Source organism: Sinocyclocheilus grahami, unplaced genomic scaffold (assembly GCF_001515645.1).
Source record: "Sinocyclocheilus grahami isolate Dianchi unplaced genomic scaffold, SAMN03320097.WGS_v1.1 scaffold31.1, whole genome shotgun sequence".
NCBI classification, from domain to species: Eukaryota; Metazoa; Chordata; class Actinopteri; order Cypriniformes; family Cyprinidae; genus Sinocyclocheilus; species Sinocyclocheilus grahami.
In genome coordinates, this window is record NW_015505210.1 from 1,299,916 (window position 1) to 1,318,383 (window position 18,468).

The following is an 18,468-nucleotide window of genomic DNA, read 5'->3' on the forward strand; positions in this document are numbered from 1 at the left end:
ACATGAAGGAGTGGTGAGAGTGTTGGGGAAAGTCATATGCACGCCTACTGTTCTCTAAGTAAACAGTGCGGAGTGAAATAGAATCGTACAACATTTTAAATAGCAATACAAATCAAATGGAATGATAAGTTAAAATATTACAATATGGAAATCTGTTTTCATACAAGAAAATGTTTGTGACGTGTTTTTTGTTCATTAAATCCCAAAATGAAAGGACCACACTCAGTCCTTCATTCCACGGTATCAAGTTCCTATTAATCTGCAGGTGGTTTCTGATTGGCTGAGGTTAAAAACATTCGCGCCAAGTGAAATAGTCCCCAATATATATCATAAACATATCAATATCGTAGTATTAATATTAGGGGTGTAACGGTACACAAACATGACGGATCGGTACATACCTCGGTTTTGACATCACGGTTTGGTACGGTTTCGGTACAGCAGGAGGAAAACTAAAAATAAAATTGCTTTTTTAAAAAATATTAAACAGTGGTTTACTGAACAAATTGCTCTTTCTTTAAATACATTTAATTACAATTACAATTTTCTTAGGGATAAAAATCTACATTATTTACTATAAGGTTACAGACAACAGAGCCCAAACTTAAATTTAATTACCATTTATTTTTATATAATATTTATTTTTATATAATAATATATTATATTAAAATAATATATTTGTTTTCATATAATAAATTAAAAAAATTGTATGCAAACGTGTAAATTGCACATAATGTAGTTTTTTAATTAATTAACTTCTAAATTATATAATTGCTATTTGTTGTTGAAATATAATCATTTACACAGTGGCTGTCATAACTTGTTTCAAAACAGATTTATTTAAACATTAAATAATTAAGACATCACTAACAGGTAAAGTATAATATAATGAGTAATGCTCTTCTTTACTCCTTTCTCTAGCGCATAAGGAGCTGTGGACACTGATAACTTGCCTGAGGTAAATGAAATGCTACGTGACATTTTGTTTTATTGACGTCTTTCCGCGGCTGAAACACGGATTGATTGATTAACTTACATGAGGTTAAGTATGATTAGATGTTCATTCATAACTTATTTCGCCAAACTAAAAGAAGAAGGGATGATCGCGCTGCAGTTTGAACTGAGGCGGTTATCTGTCGCGCCACATCAAAGAGCGTCAAAACGGCAGTTATTGTTAGAGTTTGCTGAAAAAAATGGACATAACTTGAAAGATGAGACTTTGTTTCTTATCAGTTATATAAAATATATATTATGTAATTTGGAAGTTTTCAATGAAGTTCCACTCGTGCTGTGGTTAAAACAACCCTGTAATTGTTCGGTACACATGCGTACCGAGCCGAAAGACCCTTACCGAAAATTTTTCGGTACGAATACGTGTACCGTTACACCCCTAATTAATATTATCAATGTAATAATATGCACTCAATTAAAAAATGTTTAACTGTACAGACCCCGAGGAACACTCTGGGCTGTGGGAAGTAGTGCCGGTCAGTTCAGACTGGATAAGTTCAGACAGCGGCGGTGGAAGAGATCAGAGGTTCCCGCAGGCGTTCAGCTCCTGAGGTAAGTTAGGAAGCAGTGGACTCGACAGATCAAAATACATACCTATTTCGAACTGAAAGCAGGCTTTAGATGTTTGGAGACTTTTTTTTGCTGCTAAAATAAACGGATATTTGGACCATTCCTTAAACATGATTAGAAATATAAAAAAAAAATATCCACGTAATTACAAAGTTACCATGCCATTTTCTGTCGAAAATTGGAGCTTAAAGTTATTAGTAATTGATGCATTTGGTTCATTAACTAAAATCAGTTTAGTTAAAACTTCAGCATGTCTATTGACTTCAGCATGATATTTCTTCTTATATGTATACACTATATTTTATTACTTTGACAAGTTGTCTTTTTACCCTGAGATCACAGTTTGCTGGAATGTGTGTGTGTGTGTGCAGTCATGCATTTTAACACACTCTTCCTTTCTGGCTCAGGCAGTGCTGCCAGTAATTCACTCTTGTGAACCATGTGAAACCATATGATAGCTTTGTGCAAGGATCAGAATGAAATTTAAAGGGGTCATATGATGCTGCTAAAAAGAATATTATTTTGTATATTTGGTGTAATGAAATGGGTTTATGCGGTTTAAGGTAAAAAAAACACATTATTTTCCACATACTGTACATTATTGTTTCTCCTCTATGCCCCGCCTTTCTGAAACGTGTCGATTTTTACAATGCTCTGATTGGCCAGCTATCCAGAGCGTTGTGATTGGCCGAATACCTCAAGCGTGTGACGGAAATGTTACGCTGTGAGGCCGTGTCTGGCCTGAGCGAAGAGACAAAAACCATTATAAACGAGGCATTTGTTGCATCCAGTGGGAACATAATTACGGATTATAATGACTTATACTGTCTTTTTACGCGTTGTGTTGCATCAACAACGGCCTAGAGTATGCGGAGGCCGGCTTGTGTGAGCAGAGGCAGGCGGGCTCGAGAACGGTGCGGCCGGCGGATTCGACGAAGGAGTGTCCGGCGGGCTTGCGGCAACCACATGTGACGACCCCAGGCTGGATTCCGCATGACGAAGCAGATATCGTCATCTTTTGGAACGCCAAACAAAGTGGTTTCGCTTTCACAACGAAACACAGCGCCTTCAAGACATGGCGGCGGCGGCAACAACAATACTACAGCGAGAATAAAAGTTACGCCTTCTTTCTTTGTGTGAACATTTGGGCGGCGTTATGCAAATCTTCCCACATCCTGACGTAGACATGTGGGGGCGTGTTAGAACGAGCCATTTTAGGTAGGCGTGGTTGACTCTTAACTTTTATAAAGAATATCTCTTTGGATTTGAGACTTTAGTCTTTGCAACTTTACAGATCTTCTTTATGCACCAAGAGCTTGTAACACTCCAAAGAGAAAGGAAAAATTTTAATCACATCATATAACCCCTTTAAGTCATTATTCTCTGACAATCTTGCGTTGTTCAGCCTTGTGAATAGCAAGTTTGCTTAATTGCATTGAATGTGCACTTGTAGTGTACTTTAAATCTTAAAAGTATATTAAAAACTACCTGCAGACAATATAAAATTAATGAAATAGAAGGCCACTTAAGTGTACTTAAAGAGATTGCACTTTCATGACTGTTTCTAAACACAAGCACACTTTTAAAAAAATTATTTGTAATAATGTAATTAATTTTACTACTAAGTACATTTTAATACTTTTATTGTGCTTTAAAGAGGTACACATATTTTGGCTAACATACTAAACAAGTAATGCTTGATGATAATTTGAACTGTAGTTTGTTACTTGATTTTATATTTAAAGTTAATATATTTGTACATTATAAATGTACTAAAGAAGTGTAATTTTATCATGACAAATGTGTAATTACAAAATATATTAAAATTTATTACATACAGGATTTAATAGAAATGCAATTATATTAGAGATCGACCGATATATCGATTTACCGATATTTTTCCCGATATTTAAGCATTTTACCATAATCGGATATCGGTTTTGTTTTCGGATTCACCCATAAACACCGCCATCCTGTGGGTGTTTTGAGAATTGCGCGCAGGATCATCATTGCAACGCATCTGAGGGGAGATGAGACATGGTGCAGTTACTTGATTTGCTGTAGTTAGTAAACTTTATTTAACATAACAGCCATTTATGCACAAATTAGATGCATTACATAAATACCTGATAAGTAGTTTATGCAGCTTGGCTCTAAGAAATAGAGACCAACTCACGGAGTCATGTAAAATAATCCGTCAAGTCCTGTCCCAATAAAGATGTAACTTTGCCTGAATTAAATAATATGCAGCCATGAATGAGCGCATGTTGGAAATAAAAGTGCTGAATTTAATTCTCTCTCTGTTGTCTATAGTCTTGTGAAGTCTGAGTCACGTAGATAATCTATCAAGATCCTCTCCCAATAAAGACGTAACTTTGCATGAGTTAAATAATACAGCCATGAATGAGCGCATGTTGGAAATAAAAGCGCTGAATTTAATTATCTCTCTATTTAAGCATTTTACCATAATCGGATATCGGTTTTGTTTTCGGATTCACCCATAAACACCGCCATCCTGTGGGTGTTTTGAGAATTGCGCGGCAGGATCATCATTGCAACGCATCTGAGGGGAGATGAGACATGGTGCAGTTACTTGATTTGCTGTAGTTAGTAAACTTTATTTAACATAACAGCCATTTATGCACAAATTAGATGCATTACATAAATACCTGATAAGTAGTTTATGCAGCTTGGCTCTAAGAAATAGAGACCAACTCACGGAGTCATGTAAAATAATCCGTCAAGTCCTGTCCCAATAAAGATGTAACTTTGCCTGAATTAAATAATATGCAGCCATGAATGAGCGCATGTTGGAAATAAAAGTGCTGAATTTAATTCTCTCTCTGTTGTCTATAGTCTTGTGAAGTCTGAGTCACGTAGATAATCTATCAAGATCCTCTCCCAATAAAGACGTAACTTTGCATGAGTTAAATAATACAGCCATGAATGAGCGCATGTTGGAAATAAAAGCGCTGAATTTAATTATCTCTCTGTTGTATATTTGCTCACCATTAGTCTTGTGAAGCCGCTTTCATATTGCTGTTCACTCACCAGGTTGATGCTCAGGAAATGCTCCAATCCAAACCCAGCTATTGGATTGTTTTGACCCAGTGGTTGGGTTGTTATGACCCAGCAGCTGGGTTGTTTTGACCCAACTGCTGGGTCAAAACAACCCAATAGCTGGGTTTGTCCCTTTTTAACCCAGCGCTGGGTTATATTTAACCCAGCATTTTTTAGAGTTCTGTGTAACTGCATAGATAAACCGCGCTGTCAGCAGGCATTTCATTATCTAGAAGGACAAAAACATTATTAATAATTCTGATATAACATTCCAGTTGAGAAATGCAATAAAATACAATGTTTTGTTTGTTATATTCCAATATTCCAGAGAATATTATTCAGTGAATTAACCTTATCCAGTGAATTATTCTTGACTCTGTAGCTATTAAACAGCTTATAAACCTACTAAAATTGTAGTTTAAAATGAAGTTGATGACTTCTGTCCTTTATTTATTTTCTCCATTTGAAAATATTAGACATTCTACATTTATTTTGCTTATTGTTAATATTAGTGTTGTTGCTGTTGATGCTTTTTATAAATAAAATGTTTTTTTTGTTGTAATATGAAGATTAAATTTAACATGAAAGACTGCTAATTTTCAACACTTTAAAAAAAATTACTGAAAAAAGGAGAAACCAAAGTGAAGTATGTTCTTACTTCACTCAGTCATTTATTTACTTTATAACAGTAAATAAATATCGGTTCTGCATATCGGTTATCGGGCACACAAACATGCAAATAATTGGTATCGGTTATAAAAAATCAATATCGGTCGATCACTAAATTATATTTAAGTTTACAATAAATGCTTGTCAGTACATTCAGCAGTTAACTTTAACCACATTTCAAAGACAATTGAAATTACATATAGAGATGTGCTTAAATCCTACTTAAGTGGGTCTAAAAAGCACTGTTAAGTTCAATTATTTGCATTTAATATAAATATAAAGTGTAATACATTTTCATTTAATTGCAATTAACATACAGTTAAGTGTCGAAAAACATTACATTCAGTTCACACTTAAGTATATTCTTTTAAAGTTTATTGTTTCCATAATACCCCTTTTAACAGTATGCTAAAGTGTAAAACGTTTTTTTTCACAAGGGCAGTCTTGTATGAAATTAGGGTGGGAAATTTTTGCATCTTTGACATCATGTCCTTTTGTGTGCAAAAAAAGTCAAATGTGTTTTCAAAGGCCCGAGGATGATAAAAAGCTCAAAATAATCACTGTCCTTGCATAAGTCATCTAAATTTGCTTTGTCCATATTTCTTCCAGGACTTTTCTAGCAGTCGCGAACGCAGCTCCAGCCATGTCTCAGACGAAGACTACGGGCTCTGCCTTCATTCAAACGCAGCAGATGCCTGCTGCTATGGCAGAAACCTTCCTGGAGCACCTGTGCCTGCTGGACATCGACTCTGAGCCTACTGTGTCTCGCAACACAGGCATCGTCTGCACGATCGGTCAGTGAACCACATAAGGAACTTAAAGGAGTAGTTCATACAAAAATGAAAATTTGCTGAACATTTATTCCCCCTCAGGCCAAGATGTAGATGAGTTTGTTTCTTCATTGGAACAGTTTTGTAGAAATTGAGCATTACATCACTTGCTCACCAATGGATCCTCCGCAGTGAATGGGTGCCGTCAGAATGAGAGTCCAAACAGCTGATAAAAAAATCACAATAATCCACAAGTAATCCACACCACTCCAGCCCATCAATTAATGTCTTTTGAAGTGAAAAGCGGTGTGTTTGTAAGAAACAAATTAATCAATAAAGCGTTTTAACTTTACACCTTCACTTTTGGTCAAAATACGAGTCCATAATATCACTTCCTCCAGTGAAAAAGTCTCCTGTTGTCCTCTCATAACAAAATCCACCGACATATTTTTTTAGAACCGTTTTGGACTGATTTGGCAGTGCTTGATCTGTGCATATTTCTCTCCTGATTCAGACTTTTTCACTGGAGAAAGCATTATTATGAACAGAGGACTCCTATTTTAGCCAGAAGCAACAGTTTGAAGTTAAAAATGTCTTGATGGATTTGTTTATTTAAAGCATGGAACTTACCGCTTCACAAGACATTAACTGATAGACTGGAGATGAATTATTTGTGGATTATTGTGATGTTTTTATCAGCTGTTTGGACTCTTATTCTGATGGCACCCATTCACTGCAGTGGATCCATTGGTGAGCAAGTGATGTAATGCTAAATTTCTCCAAATCTGATGCAATAAAAAAATAAACTCATCTACATCAAGAAAGGCCTAAGGATGAGTAAATTTTCAGCAAATTTTCATTTTGGATTAACAATTCCTTTAACGCAAACTGTCCCTCAAAATGTTGAGAAATGCAATATTCAAAATTCTATATTCTGTTTTATCTTAATGCAGGACCTGCCTCCCGGTCTGTGGAGACACTGAAGGAGATGATCAAGTCCGGCATGAACATTGCACGTATGAACTTCTCCCATGGAACTCACGAGGTACACAATCTCATCCATTCTTGAACATATTCCGTTAGCAGCTCATTAACCTCAACTGAAATGGTCCACAAATGTATTGTTATAGTCTATTAATCTTGTAATAAGAGTTCCTCAAAAAGTATTCATCCCTTTAGCCAGCCTTGACATTCGTACCATCGTAGATCCTCCATTATTGTGGCATTTCCCTCGTGCCTCTTCAAATGTCAGAAGTTGTAAACTGATCTGGTTAGTTACTCTAATCTGTTTGGTCGATACATTGAGAAGAGTCACCATGGGCTCAAGCCAGAGTGTGAGTTTAGACTGCGCTGACCTCCCCCCTTTAAAAGTCATGGCTTTTTACCTTTTTTTTGCATGGCACCATTGCCACTGATTACTACATTAAGCATGCTATCATGAAGTGATGCAGTAGATATTTCTGTCTGGAGGATTGAGAAGGTCGATAGCTCATGTTTATCTTTAATGAAGTTTCTTCTTTGAATATAACAAGTAAATATGAGCACACAGTTCATTGAGAGTTCCAGTGAGCATTACTAAGCACCATCATGCGGTTATGAGACAGGTTAGCTTCTTTTTAAAACCATTTTTAAAGTAGAAAATCAAGATTGAAATATTAAAATATTAAATATTTGTAAAAATGTAAAGTCAATACTATACAGTGTATTAAATTAAAAACATTTAAAAAAATTTCTTCTTTTTTTTTTTTGGCGCCGGTATTTTTTTTAAAGTATAGATTTATTTATTAAACTGTTTAGTTTAGCGAAACGTGAATTAAAAATGTACAGATAATTTACTATAAATATGTGTGTATGCGTGTTTGTTTAAATTTATTTTATTTTCACCTTTATATACATAAAAATATGCCATTTACAGTTTGCACATTTCAAGGTATTTATTAAAAATGTATGGAATTATTCTTAATCTTGTTAGTTTAGCGAAACTTAATTTAAAATATTCTAATTTGTTATAAAATATTGTAAATATTTTGCTTTATTATAATATATAATATACATGTTATAACTTGCATTTATTTGTACTTTTATTTACATTAAAAGTATTTCTTTATTTTATCATCCTATTTATCATCTTATAATTATTAATTATTAAATGTTAATACTAACATTAATACTAGTTTTTATTTTAATATTTGTTAATACTAATATCATATTTGGACCTGAGATCACTATAAATTCACCATATTTAACCTGAGACTTAATTTTTTTATTTAAAATGTATAACTCCATTTTTATCTGAAATTCATAATCTGTAACAATACAACACTTTCCTTTTGTTTGATTGAACTCTAAATTGTATTTGTTACTCATTGAAATAATGTACTTTTTTTTATTGTTAATAGAGCATTGTTACAGTTAGCCACAGTCATTGACGCTTTATACATGTTGTGATATGGTTGTGAAGTGACTCTCTTATTATTTGCTTACACACGGTCTGTAATCAGAGAGACGACAGTCAAAATTTTGACTTAACTATCAGCAAAGCTGTCGGATCAGTCATATTTATTCACTGAAACGAACAGTTTGAGATGAGAAGCAGTCAAATGTTTCTGTGGGTCACTGGAAACATAACCTGTCTCTCCCTGATTCTATATATACTCTCTGTCTCTGCCTCGTGTCTGCGATTGGACAGACAGGACAGAGACTATCACGCCGACTGAGCTGTAGACTTTACAGCAAAAAGACATGTTCACTTTGTTCTTTTTATTTCACACCATTGTGTTCAGTAGAGTTTTACAGGTCTCAGAGCTCACAAGCAAAACAAATAAGAAAAAATTGTCTAAAAATAATTTTTTATGTTTCTAAAGGACAAAAAAATTGTGCCATATATAGATGACATTTACATTTAGACATTTAGCAGACGCTTTTATCCAAAGCGACTTACAAATGAGGACAATGGAAGCAATCAAAATCAACAAAAGAGCAATGATATGCAAGTGCTATAACAAGAGATAGTTAGCTTAACCTTGCTACGTGTACTGCGTTTTTTTTTTATCCTATAATAAATAAAAAGAAAATTAGAAAAAGAATAAAGCAAGCTAGTGTTAGTTTTTTGCTTTTGTTAATTGTATAATAAATAAAAAGAAAACAAATAGATAGAATACGAAAAATTAGAGAAGCAAGGGTCAAGTTTTTTTTTAATAAAGAATAGAATTAGAATAGAGAGTGCTATAGTTAGAGGGTCAAATAAAGATGGAAGAAGACATGATGAAGTTGAGAAGGCTTGAGATCTCAGAGACAAAATAATATAATATTTTATAATACAATATAATATAATATAATGGAAGCTTGTTTCTGCTTGTTTGTGCAAGACTTTATATCTTGTAGTTCTCAGAAATATAAGAGAAGTCAGAATTGTGTCACAATATCCTTTTTAATTTTTTTTATTCCGTATGATAGAATTGCAAGATGAAAACTCAGAATTGCAAGAAATAATAGAATAGAATGGAACATATAAGATCAGTATTAGCATCTGTTTTATATTCTTCTTGTTCATGCTTATTTCCCCTATTTGTACATTTAGATTACATTTGCTGTCATCTTGTGCTCCCTTACAGTTAATTTTTAAAACATTTCAATATTACACAATCAATTTTGCTGTAAATAACCTTTTTATGCAGTACCATGCTGAGACCATCAAGAATGCTCGTGAAGCCATTGAGAGTTTTGGACCTGGCAGCATTGAGTACCGACCTGTGGCCATTGCTCTGGATACCAAAGGCCCTGAGATCAGGACTGGACTTATTAAGGGCGTAATTACAGCATCTCGTTTTCTGATGTCCTTTTCAATATTAGAAACTCTGTTTTAGAGCTTGTCTAATTGCTCATGAATGTGGTTTCTTCAGAGTGGCACTGAGGAGGTCAAGCTTGTCAAAGGTAACATGATCAAGCTCACTCTGGATGACAACTTCAAGGACAACTGCGATGAGAACATTCTGTGGCTGGACTACAAGAACATCACAAATGTGGTGCAGCAGGGCAGCCATGTTTACGTCGACGATGGTCTTATTTCACTCAAGGTTAAGGAAATTGGTGAGGTCCAAGTTCAAGTTCAATGAATCTCTCTTATCATAACCACATCATATTTTCAGCCCTTTAAAACATCACAACAGGACTGCCAAAATACATTGTTTTAACATTGTTGAATGTTCCAGGTTCTGATTTCCTGAACTGCGAGATTCAGAATGGAGGCATGTTGGGCAGCAAGAAAGGGGTGAACCTGCCCGGGGCCAATGTTGACCTGCCCGCAGTGTCTGAGAAGGACATTCAGGACCTTCAGTTTGGTGTGGAGCAGGGTGTCGACATGGTTTTTGCCTCCTTCATCCGCAAAGCTGCTGATGTGCACGCTGTCAGGAAGGTGTTCGGAGAGAAAGGCAAGGACATCAAGATCATCAGCAAGCTGGAGAACCATGAGGGTGTGCGCAAGTGAGTGATAATATAAGTAACATTTGAATTAAATCAAATAATATATATTTATATAATTATATATCATTATTTTATATTAATTGTATATTAAGATTTTCCATTGTATTTTTAAGAACTATAATATAATATAATAACTATTATAGGTTTAATAAAAATATTTTAAATTAATGTTTAATGTATATTTACGCTACCTTTCAAAACTTTGGGGTCAGTAAGATTTTTTTTATTCAGCAAGAATGCATTCAATTGATCTAAAATGATAAAGACATTTATAATGTTACAAAATATTTATATTTAAAATAAATGCTGTTCTTTTGAACTTTCTATTCATCAAAGAATCCTGAAAAAAAATCACAGTTTCCACGAAAATATTAAGTTGAAACACAACTGTTTAACTCAGTAACTGATAACTGATGATGATAATAATAAATGTTTTTTGAGTACCAAATTTCAAAAGGATCATGTGACACTGAAAACTAGAGTAATGGCTGCTGAAAATTCAGCTTTGCCATAACAGGAATAAATGATAAATAAATAAATAATTTAAAGGTGCATCTCAATCTATTAGAATGTCGTGGAAAAGTTCATTTATTTCAGTAATTCAACTCAAATTGTGAAACTCGTGTATAAAATAAATTCAACGCACACAGACTGAAGTAGTTTAAGTCTTTGGTTCTTTTAATTGTGATGAACAAAAACCCACCATCAATCAAATTAGAATATGGTGACATGCCAATCAGCTAATCAACTCAAAACACCTGCAAAGGTTTCCTGAGCCTTCAAAATGGTCTCTCAGTTTGGTTCACTAGGCTACACAATCATGGGGAAGACTGCTGATCTGACAGTTGTCCAGAAGACAATCATTGACACCCTTCACAAGGAGGGTAAGCCACAAACATTCATTGCCAAAGAAGCGGGCTGTTCACAGAGTGCTGTATCCAAGCATGTTAAATGAAAGTTGAGTGGAAGGAAAAAGTGTGGAAGAAAAAGATACACAACCAACCGAGAGAACCGCAGCCCATTATTTTAAATTGTAGCCTAATAATATTTCACAATATCCCAGTTTTTTCTGTATTTTTGATCAATGCAGCCTTGGTAAGCATAAGTGACACGAATAGTGTGTGTATGTGCATATATAATATATAATGCATAGAATATATTGTATATATACAATATATTAATTGTAATTTATTTCAAAGTGGACATTCCTTACCAGACCTACTGTAAAGATTGTTATGTTTTGCAGACTGAGTGTAGATTGAGCTCTGATTATTTCTTTATTTGCATTTATTTATTTGTGTAGATTTGATGAGATCTTGGAGGCAAGTGATGGTATCATGGTCGCCCGTGGAGATCTGGGTATTGAGATCCCAACAGAGAAGGTGTTCCTGGCTCAGAAGATGATGATTGGTCGCTGCAACAGGATTGGTAAACCAATCATCTGTGCCACACAGGTTAGTACAGACACCATGCAGAAGCGAATGAGCTGGCTCAGTTCAGCCAGCAGGAACTGACTGTCTCCTTGACTGACAGATGCTGGAGAGCATGATCAAGAAGCCCCGCCCCACCCGTGCCGAGAGCAGCGACGTGGCCAATGCCGTGCTTGACGGTGCCGACTGTATCATGCTGAGCGGAGAGACCGCAAAGGGTGAATACCCTCTAGAGTCTGTGCGCACACAGCACCAGGTACCATCAAGACCGCCACATTCTGGCTTTACCTTGACTGGTGCCTGATAAGTGCACTTATGCTAATATGTTAATAATATACTGTACGTTTAGCTTGCTAAGCAGAACATTCGTGTAATCTCACCATAAACCTCTTAACTCCAAAAGCACATCTAGTAAAATTAAACACTAACTAAATGCTAATTCTATTTCTGTAATTGTACTGTCTACATGTGCAAATAACTATTACCCTTGTGAAAAAGAAGTACACTTTAGCATACTTTTAAAAAGAGTAGTCATTACGGAAATAATACACTTTAAAATAATATACTTCTTAATAATATACAGATTTGGAGAAATGTAGCATTTCATCACTTGCTCACCAATGGATCCTCTGCAGTGAATGGGTGCCATCAGAATGAGAGTCCAAACAGCTGATAAAAGCTTCACAATAATCCACACCACTCCAGTCCATCAATTAACGTCTTGTGAAGTAAAAAGTTCTGTGTTTGTAAGAAACAAATCCATCATTAATGCGTTTTTAATTTCAAACCGTTTCTTTCAGCTTAAAGAGTCTGTTTTCCACAATATTGCTTTCTCCAGTGAAAAGTCGTCTCATCCGAATGAGGAGAGAAATATGCACAGATCGAGCACCGTTTACAAGTGAAAACCGTCCAAAACAGTTCTAAACAATAATGACTGGATTTTGATGTCAGAGGACAACAGGGGATGGACTTTATCACTGGAGGAAGCGTTATTATTGATTATGGACTGATATTTTGGACAGTGATTGAAACGCCTTATTGATGGATTTGTTTCTCACAAACATGCAGCTTATCACTTCACAAAATGTTAATTGATGGACTGTCATGTAGATCACTTGTGTTGTGTTGTGGACTCTCATTCTGACGGCACCCATTCTCTTCAGAGGCTCCAGTTGTGAACAAGTGATGTAAAGCTAAATTTCAAAAGCAAACCTGTTCACATGAAAAAACAAATTCATCTTCATCTTGGATGGCCTGAGGGTGAGTACATTTTCAACAATTTTAAGTTCAGTTCTTTTTCACAAGGGTTGGTGTGGCAACAAATTCTCGCATGCTTTTGAGGACCTGCAACACTTCTTCTCTCACTACCAAAGGTTTTTATCAAATTTACCAGCAAAGGTTTTTTATCATTGTCAAACTGAATAGAGCTTCCATCATAATAAGTGTTCTGGTGGTACCATGAGGCCAATGATGTTATCAGATGGTAATATTGTGATATACACAATGGCAATACAATAATAAGGTTCTTGTTTCCTCATTTGTCTCATTTCTTCATGTTGTGTCAGATCGCCCGTGAAGCTGAGGCCGCTATGTTCCACAGGCAGTTATTTGAAGAGCTTCGCCGTACCACCCATCTGACCCGTGACCCCACTGAGTCCGTGGCCATTGGTGCAGTGGAAGCTTCCTTTAAGTGCTGTGCCAGTGCCATCATTGTGCTCACCAAGACTGGCAGGTCAGAGACGCTCTCAATAACCGTAAAGGCTCACAGTGGCATTTACACACACACACTTGGTTCTAATATTAGGTACAGTGACCTCGACTCCGTATCGTGCACATGAGATTGTAAAACATATGTATGCATTGTAAGAAGCACATCTTCTTATGCCAGTTTAGAAGATATTTAACACTTAATTTGATAATTTGTGTAGGGTTAGTTAGCTGCATTTACTCACAGTCTCTCCTTCACTCTCATATATTATCCGTTTTGACCTGTGGCTGATCGAAATGCATCTCGTTGCGTCGAGCAAGACAGTCTGACCTTTGCAGGCCTGAACCTTGACATTTCATAGGCTAATTTAAACTCCTTATTCACTTGTCCCACAGTAGTTGTAGAGAGGCAAACGTGCACCCTCATTGGGGCTTGTATGCAGGAGCATGTTTTTCCGGCTGACTCCAACCAGAGCAGATACAATTTCAAGCTAGCATTTGCATTTTATCTATTTATTGCATGTATGTCTGGAATACTTGATTCTGATTGGTCAGTTGCATCATTATATTATTAAGTATTTTGTATAATGGCAGCTAAATTATATAATTGACCATTTGATGCATAACTATGTTAGTTTTATTCTAACGGACCTCAGTCACTTACTAAATTAATTCCAACTCCAATTCCAAATTTTTAAGTTTATTTATTTGGTAGGAAGCCAAATTAAATTTGGATAATGTACAGTCCGCTAATTATTATTATAAAATAAATCTCTTCAGAATGAACAAAGTTTTTAAAAAGTTGGAACATACTGTATTTCTATATGTATTTTTTTTCTTTATTTATTTTGTCCATTTTCAAAATTATGCTATTATGCTCTGTAATGTTATAGATATGTAAATAAAATGAATTATTATTGATATTATTTTTAATTACGTTTTAAATTAGCAACTTTTAAAATACATGTATATTTATAATATTTAAAATATATATATTTACATGCTACATGAAAACAATAAAATACAGTCATTTTAGTCATGGAGTCATTCATATTAGCAATGAAAATATTAATATAATATTCATCAGATTATTATTATTACCTAGTAATATTTTATAACAATAATAATAATAATTATTATTATTGTGGTTGTTTTTAAATATATATTTTATAATGTATTACATATTAAACTACATACTTCATGGAAACACTAAAACACAGTCATGTTCTATTAGCAATGAAAATTTTAGGGAACATTAGAGCTCATCTTATCCATGGCAAATTATAATTATTAATATTAATAATAATATTATTAAGAATAAATTAACTCTTATTATTAGTATTGTTAGTAGTTCTATAAGAATTCTGTCCTAATATTTTGTGTCAACCTGTCTTCGTCTCCTCAGGTCTGCCCAGCTGCTGTCCAGATACAGGCCACGTGCTCCTATCATGGCTGTGACCCGTAACGGCCAGACAGCCCGGCAGCTGCACCTGTATCGCGGCGTCATCCCCATCCTCTACACCAAGCCTGCTAATGATGTATGGGCTGAGGATGTGGATCTACGTGTCAGCTTCACCCTGGAGATTGGTAATGAGACATCTAGAGAAATCTAGCGCTTCATCTAGTGTGACACTAACAGATGCACACTGATTTTTGCTTGGTCAATTTTTTGTCCACAGAACGTTGGTGTGGACGCTAATATAGTTATCTTTAAAGTTATCATTTTTGGTGTGAACGGGCCTTTAAGGATTATTCACCCCAAGTATGATAACTCCAACCATAACTATAACTATAAAGTTTTAATAAGCGTTCTAATTCTATGCGAATAGTGAAGTCCACACCACAACTCTAACAATAACAACACAGAGGGACGATATCATTTGAATCACTTTCAGAATGATTTTTTCCCAGGTGATAAAAGATTAAACTTTGACAGCCAATCAGAATCCACTAACTTTACAACATAACTGTAGAGTGTGCTAATATAGTTATTGTTATTGTTATCTTTGTAGTTACCAGTATTGCTGTGAACAGCCTTAAAGCTAAAAGCAAACGTGTACTAAAAGCCACAAACTGCAATTTAACATTAAGTTAAAGTTAGGGCAGGTGATTTCGGAGAGGCAAGCAATAGCAAGCTAGCTTTGAACGCGTAAGATCTCACCCTCCCTGCAAATCACTCTCCAAAGCCACGCCTCCTCCAAAACACATGAGCGTGCACAGGCAGACCAGAGGCTAACCAGCGACACGATGAGAGACGGTGTTGATGGCGGGTTGAATGCAACACTGTCAGATTATCTCGTCTCATTTACCGGTGAGAAAACATTACAGTACAAAGCGCGTAATATTAAAATAATAATGCCTTCCGTTCTCGCTCAGTGTGCAATAGCTAATGGAAAGCGCTGATGACATATCATGTCTACTGGAACAGGGTGAGTGGAGGTATGCAAATACATACGTTGACAGGCAGCCTGTAGGTCCAAAAAGAGAACATTTCCTGGGAAAAGAGGATGTATGGTCACCCTAATTTATAATCTATTGCTAATTGATGTATGCTTTTTAAAAGAGCATATAGAACATATTTTCTGCCTCATTCTGTGACAAGAAGACAAAGGAGAACCAGAGGACAAATATTTCAGTCGATCGCTCAGGCATGGCACCGAAATGAGGCACTGAAATCTGCATTCGGATTCGGTTCTAGTACATACCGGTACCCAACCCTAGATATAAATACATATAAAGACATTTAGACTTTCAACCATCATAACACAAAATGTTTTTGAACCAAATCACCTACCCTGCCTTTAATATAAAACATGGGTTTAGATGTGATCAGGACTGTTTGATAATCATATATCAGGCACTTAAACCATTTACCTTTGTACTAGAGTTATTATTTACATCTTCCATTTTGATTTTCAGGCAAAGCCAGGAAGTACTTCAAGTCTGGCGACGTTCTCATCATTGTCACAGGCTGGCGTCCAGGATCTGGCTACACCAACACCATGCGCATTGTTGTGGTGCCTTGAGCTCAACCTCATGAACTGTACCCCGCCCCCCCAGCCTCCAGCATGTTTTCACATGCAAACATTTTGTCAGCTGTTCAGCCTCCAATAAAGATATTCAAGTCCCAAAAATAGTTGTGGTGTGGCTCATATGCTTAAACTCGCATCAAACCCTTTGAATCCCTTCTCATACCACCGGAAAATTATTTTCATCAGCACTGTGCTGTATGTGTCTACAGTGAACTTTTTGTATCCCGATACATTGTGGAATTCCATTATTTTTCTCTGTATGTTTTGTTGTTTTTCTTGTTGAAAGCGATTAAACAGCATATCGTTTTGTTCACTGTTTGTGTTTTCATATGTAGTCAAAGGCATATCCCAATAACGCCACCCCGTGGACTATATTGAAAATACAGAATCTTGACAATTAGGTCAATCCAATGTCTTTTTTGTTTTGTTTAAACGCACCTGATTCCAGTGAATATTTAATATTTTTTGAGAAATTATATTGTAATGTGTGCTGCATGCTTAGCCATACGCACATTTAATAGCTTGGATTAGAAAGCTCTGATTTATTTGCCTATCGTTGAAGCTTTAAACTGACCACAAGGGGTCAGTGTGTAATTGGACATCCAAAGGCACTGCATTGAACATTATTAAAAACCAAAAGGTAAACGTTCATAATTTATTCATTTTATTTAATTCATTTGGATAGCGAAAAGACACAATGCAAGTACCCTGAATATTCCTCCGGGAATGTGCACGGACCTAAATAAAAACTCCTCATCTTCTGTGCAGGAGCTGTTCGGATGCAGTGATTCAGCAAGTCCTGATGCGCAATTAAAATTCATAACATACTGGGTAACTTTTCAAAGTTTCACAAGGGCCGACAATAAGGGGAAACTTCAGCATCAGGTTTCATTCCCGACTAGGCATCCATTTGGCATTAATATAACGGGATCACGCTGTAATTAGCGGGGCTTGCTGTCTGGGTGTACCTTGGCTGCATTGTCAGAGTGACAGGGATCAGCTGGTCAATTTGTATGCAAATAGGGTGAGGCTTAGCCAGGCTTTGATTCGCCAGCAGGCTAGCAGACATCAAGCCGCTATGAGTGGAATTCTTACGAAGCATCAGCTCCAGTGCGGAGACAAAGTGTAATAGCTGCCATAAACATCATTTCAGCCTTTGGTGTGTTCTGCCAGCACTCCTTCACAAGCCATCTCTGCTTGGTTCCACCACAGGAAGGACAATACTTCTCTGGTGAGCGCTAGATCTGAGCAAAACATACAGATTAGATGCTCTGTTTCGCGATGATACTGATAGGGGTTAAACCAAGCTGGAGCCCTGCAGAGTTTAGATTCAACCCTAATTAAACACACCTGATCCAACTAATCAAGTCCTTCAGGCTTATTTGAAAACGACATGGTATGTGTGTTGCAACAGGGTTGGAACAAAACTCTGCAGGGCTTCGGCCCTCCAGGAACTGAGTTTGACACCCCTGGGTTAAACAGTCCAGTTTAGTGGAGGATGGAGAGCAAGACAGTGAGCCACTGCTGTCTCGGGGAAGTGAGTGCTATCTTAGTTCCCCACTGGAGCTACAGAATGTGTCAGAAGTGCTGGAATCAAGGCTCAATAGCTGGGAGAACAGTGCATTGGATTTTCAAGGACGCGACCTTGTGATTCTCTCCTTCTGTGGCAGTGTTACAGAAGCCATGCACTCGAGATGATGTATGAATGCCAGAAAAGCAAATTAGGGCTGTCAATCG

At 36.1% G+C, this 18,468-nt stretch overlaps 1 protein-coding gene across 1 annotated transcript; it reads left to right on the forward strand.

The window, feature by feature from the left end:
• The first annotated feature begins 1,474 nt into the window (after positions 1-1,474).
• Positions 1,475-17,131, forward strand: LOC107573699 (pyruvate kinase PKM-like). Its single transcript, XM_016260148.1, has 11 exons — positions 1,475-1,563; positions 5,920-6,104; positions 7,034-7,125; positions 9,758-9,889; positions 9,983-10,169; positions 10,292-10,562; positions 11,866-12,016; positions 12,096-12,248; positions 13,558-13,724; positions 15,105-15,286; positions 16,619-17,131. The coding sequence occupies exons 2-11, from the start codon at positions 5,954-5,956 to the stop codon at positions 16,723-16,725; spliced, it is 1,593 nt and encodes a 530-aa protein (XP_016115634.1). The 5' UTR covers positions 1,475-1,563; positions 5,920-5,953; the 3' UTR covers positions 16,726-17,131.
• The last annotated feature ends 1,337 nt before the right edge of the window (positions 17,132-18,468 follow it).

What these genes read in the sequence shown, in the direction of transcription:
- LOC107573699 (XM_016260148.1), top strand. Translation starts at nt 5,954, where the DNA reads ATGTCTCAGACGAAGACTACGGGCTCTGCCTTCATTCAAACGCAGCAG. An exon ending in ACTCAAGGTTAAGGAAATTG is followed by an intron (nt 10,170 to 10,291) that starts GTGAGGTCCAAG and finishes TGAATGTTCCAG; the next exon opens with GTTCTGATTTCCTGAACTGC. An exon ending in CTGTGCGCACACAGCACCAG is followed by an intron (nt 12,249 to 13,557) that starts GTACCATCAAGA and finishes ATGTTGTGTCAG; the next exon opens with ATCGCCCGTGAAGCTGAGGC.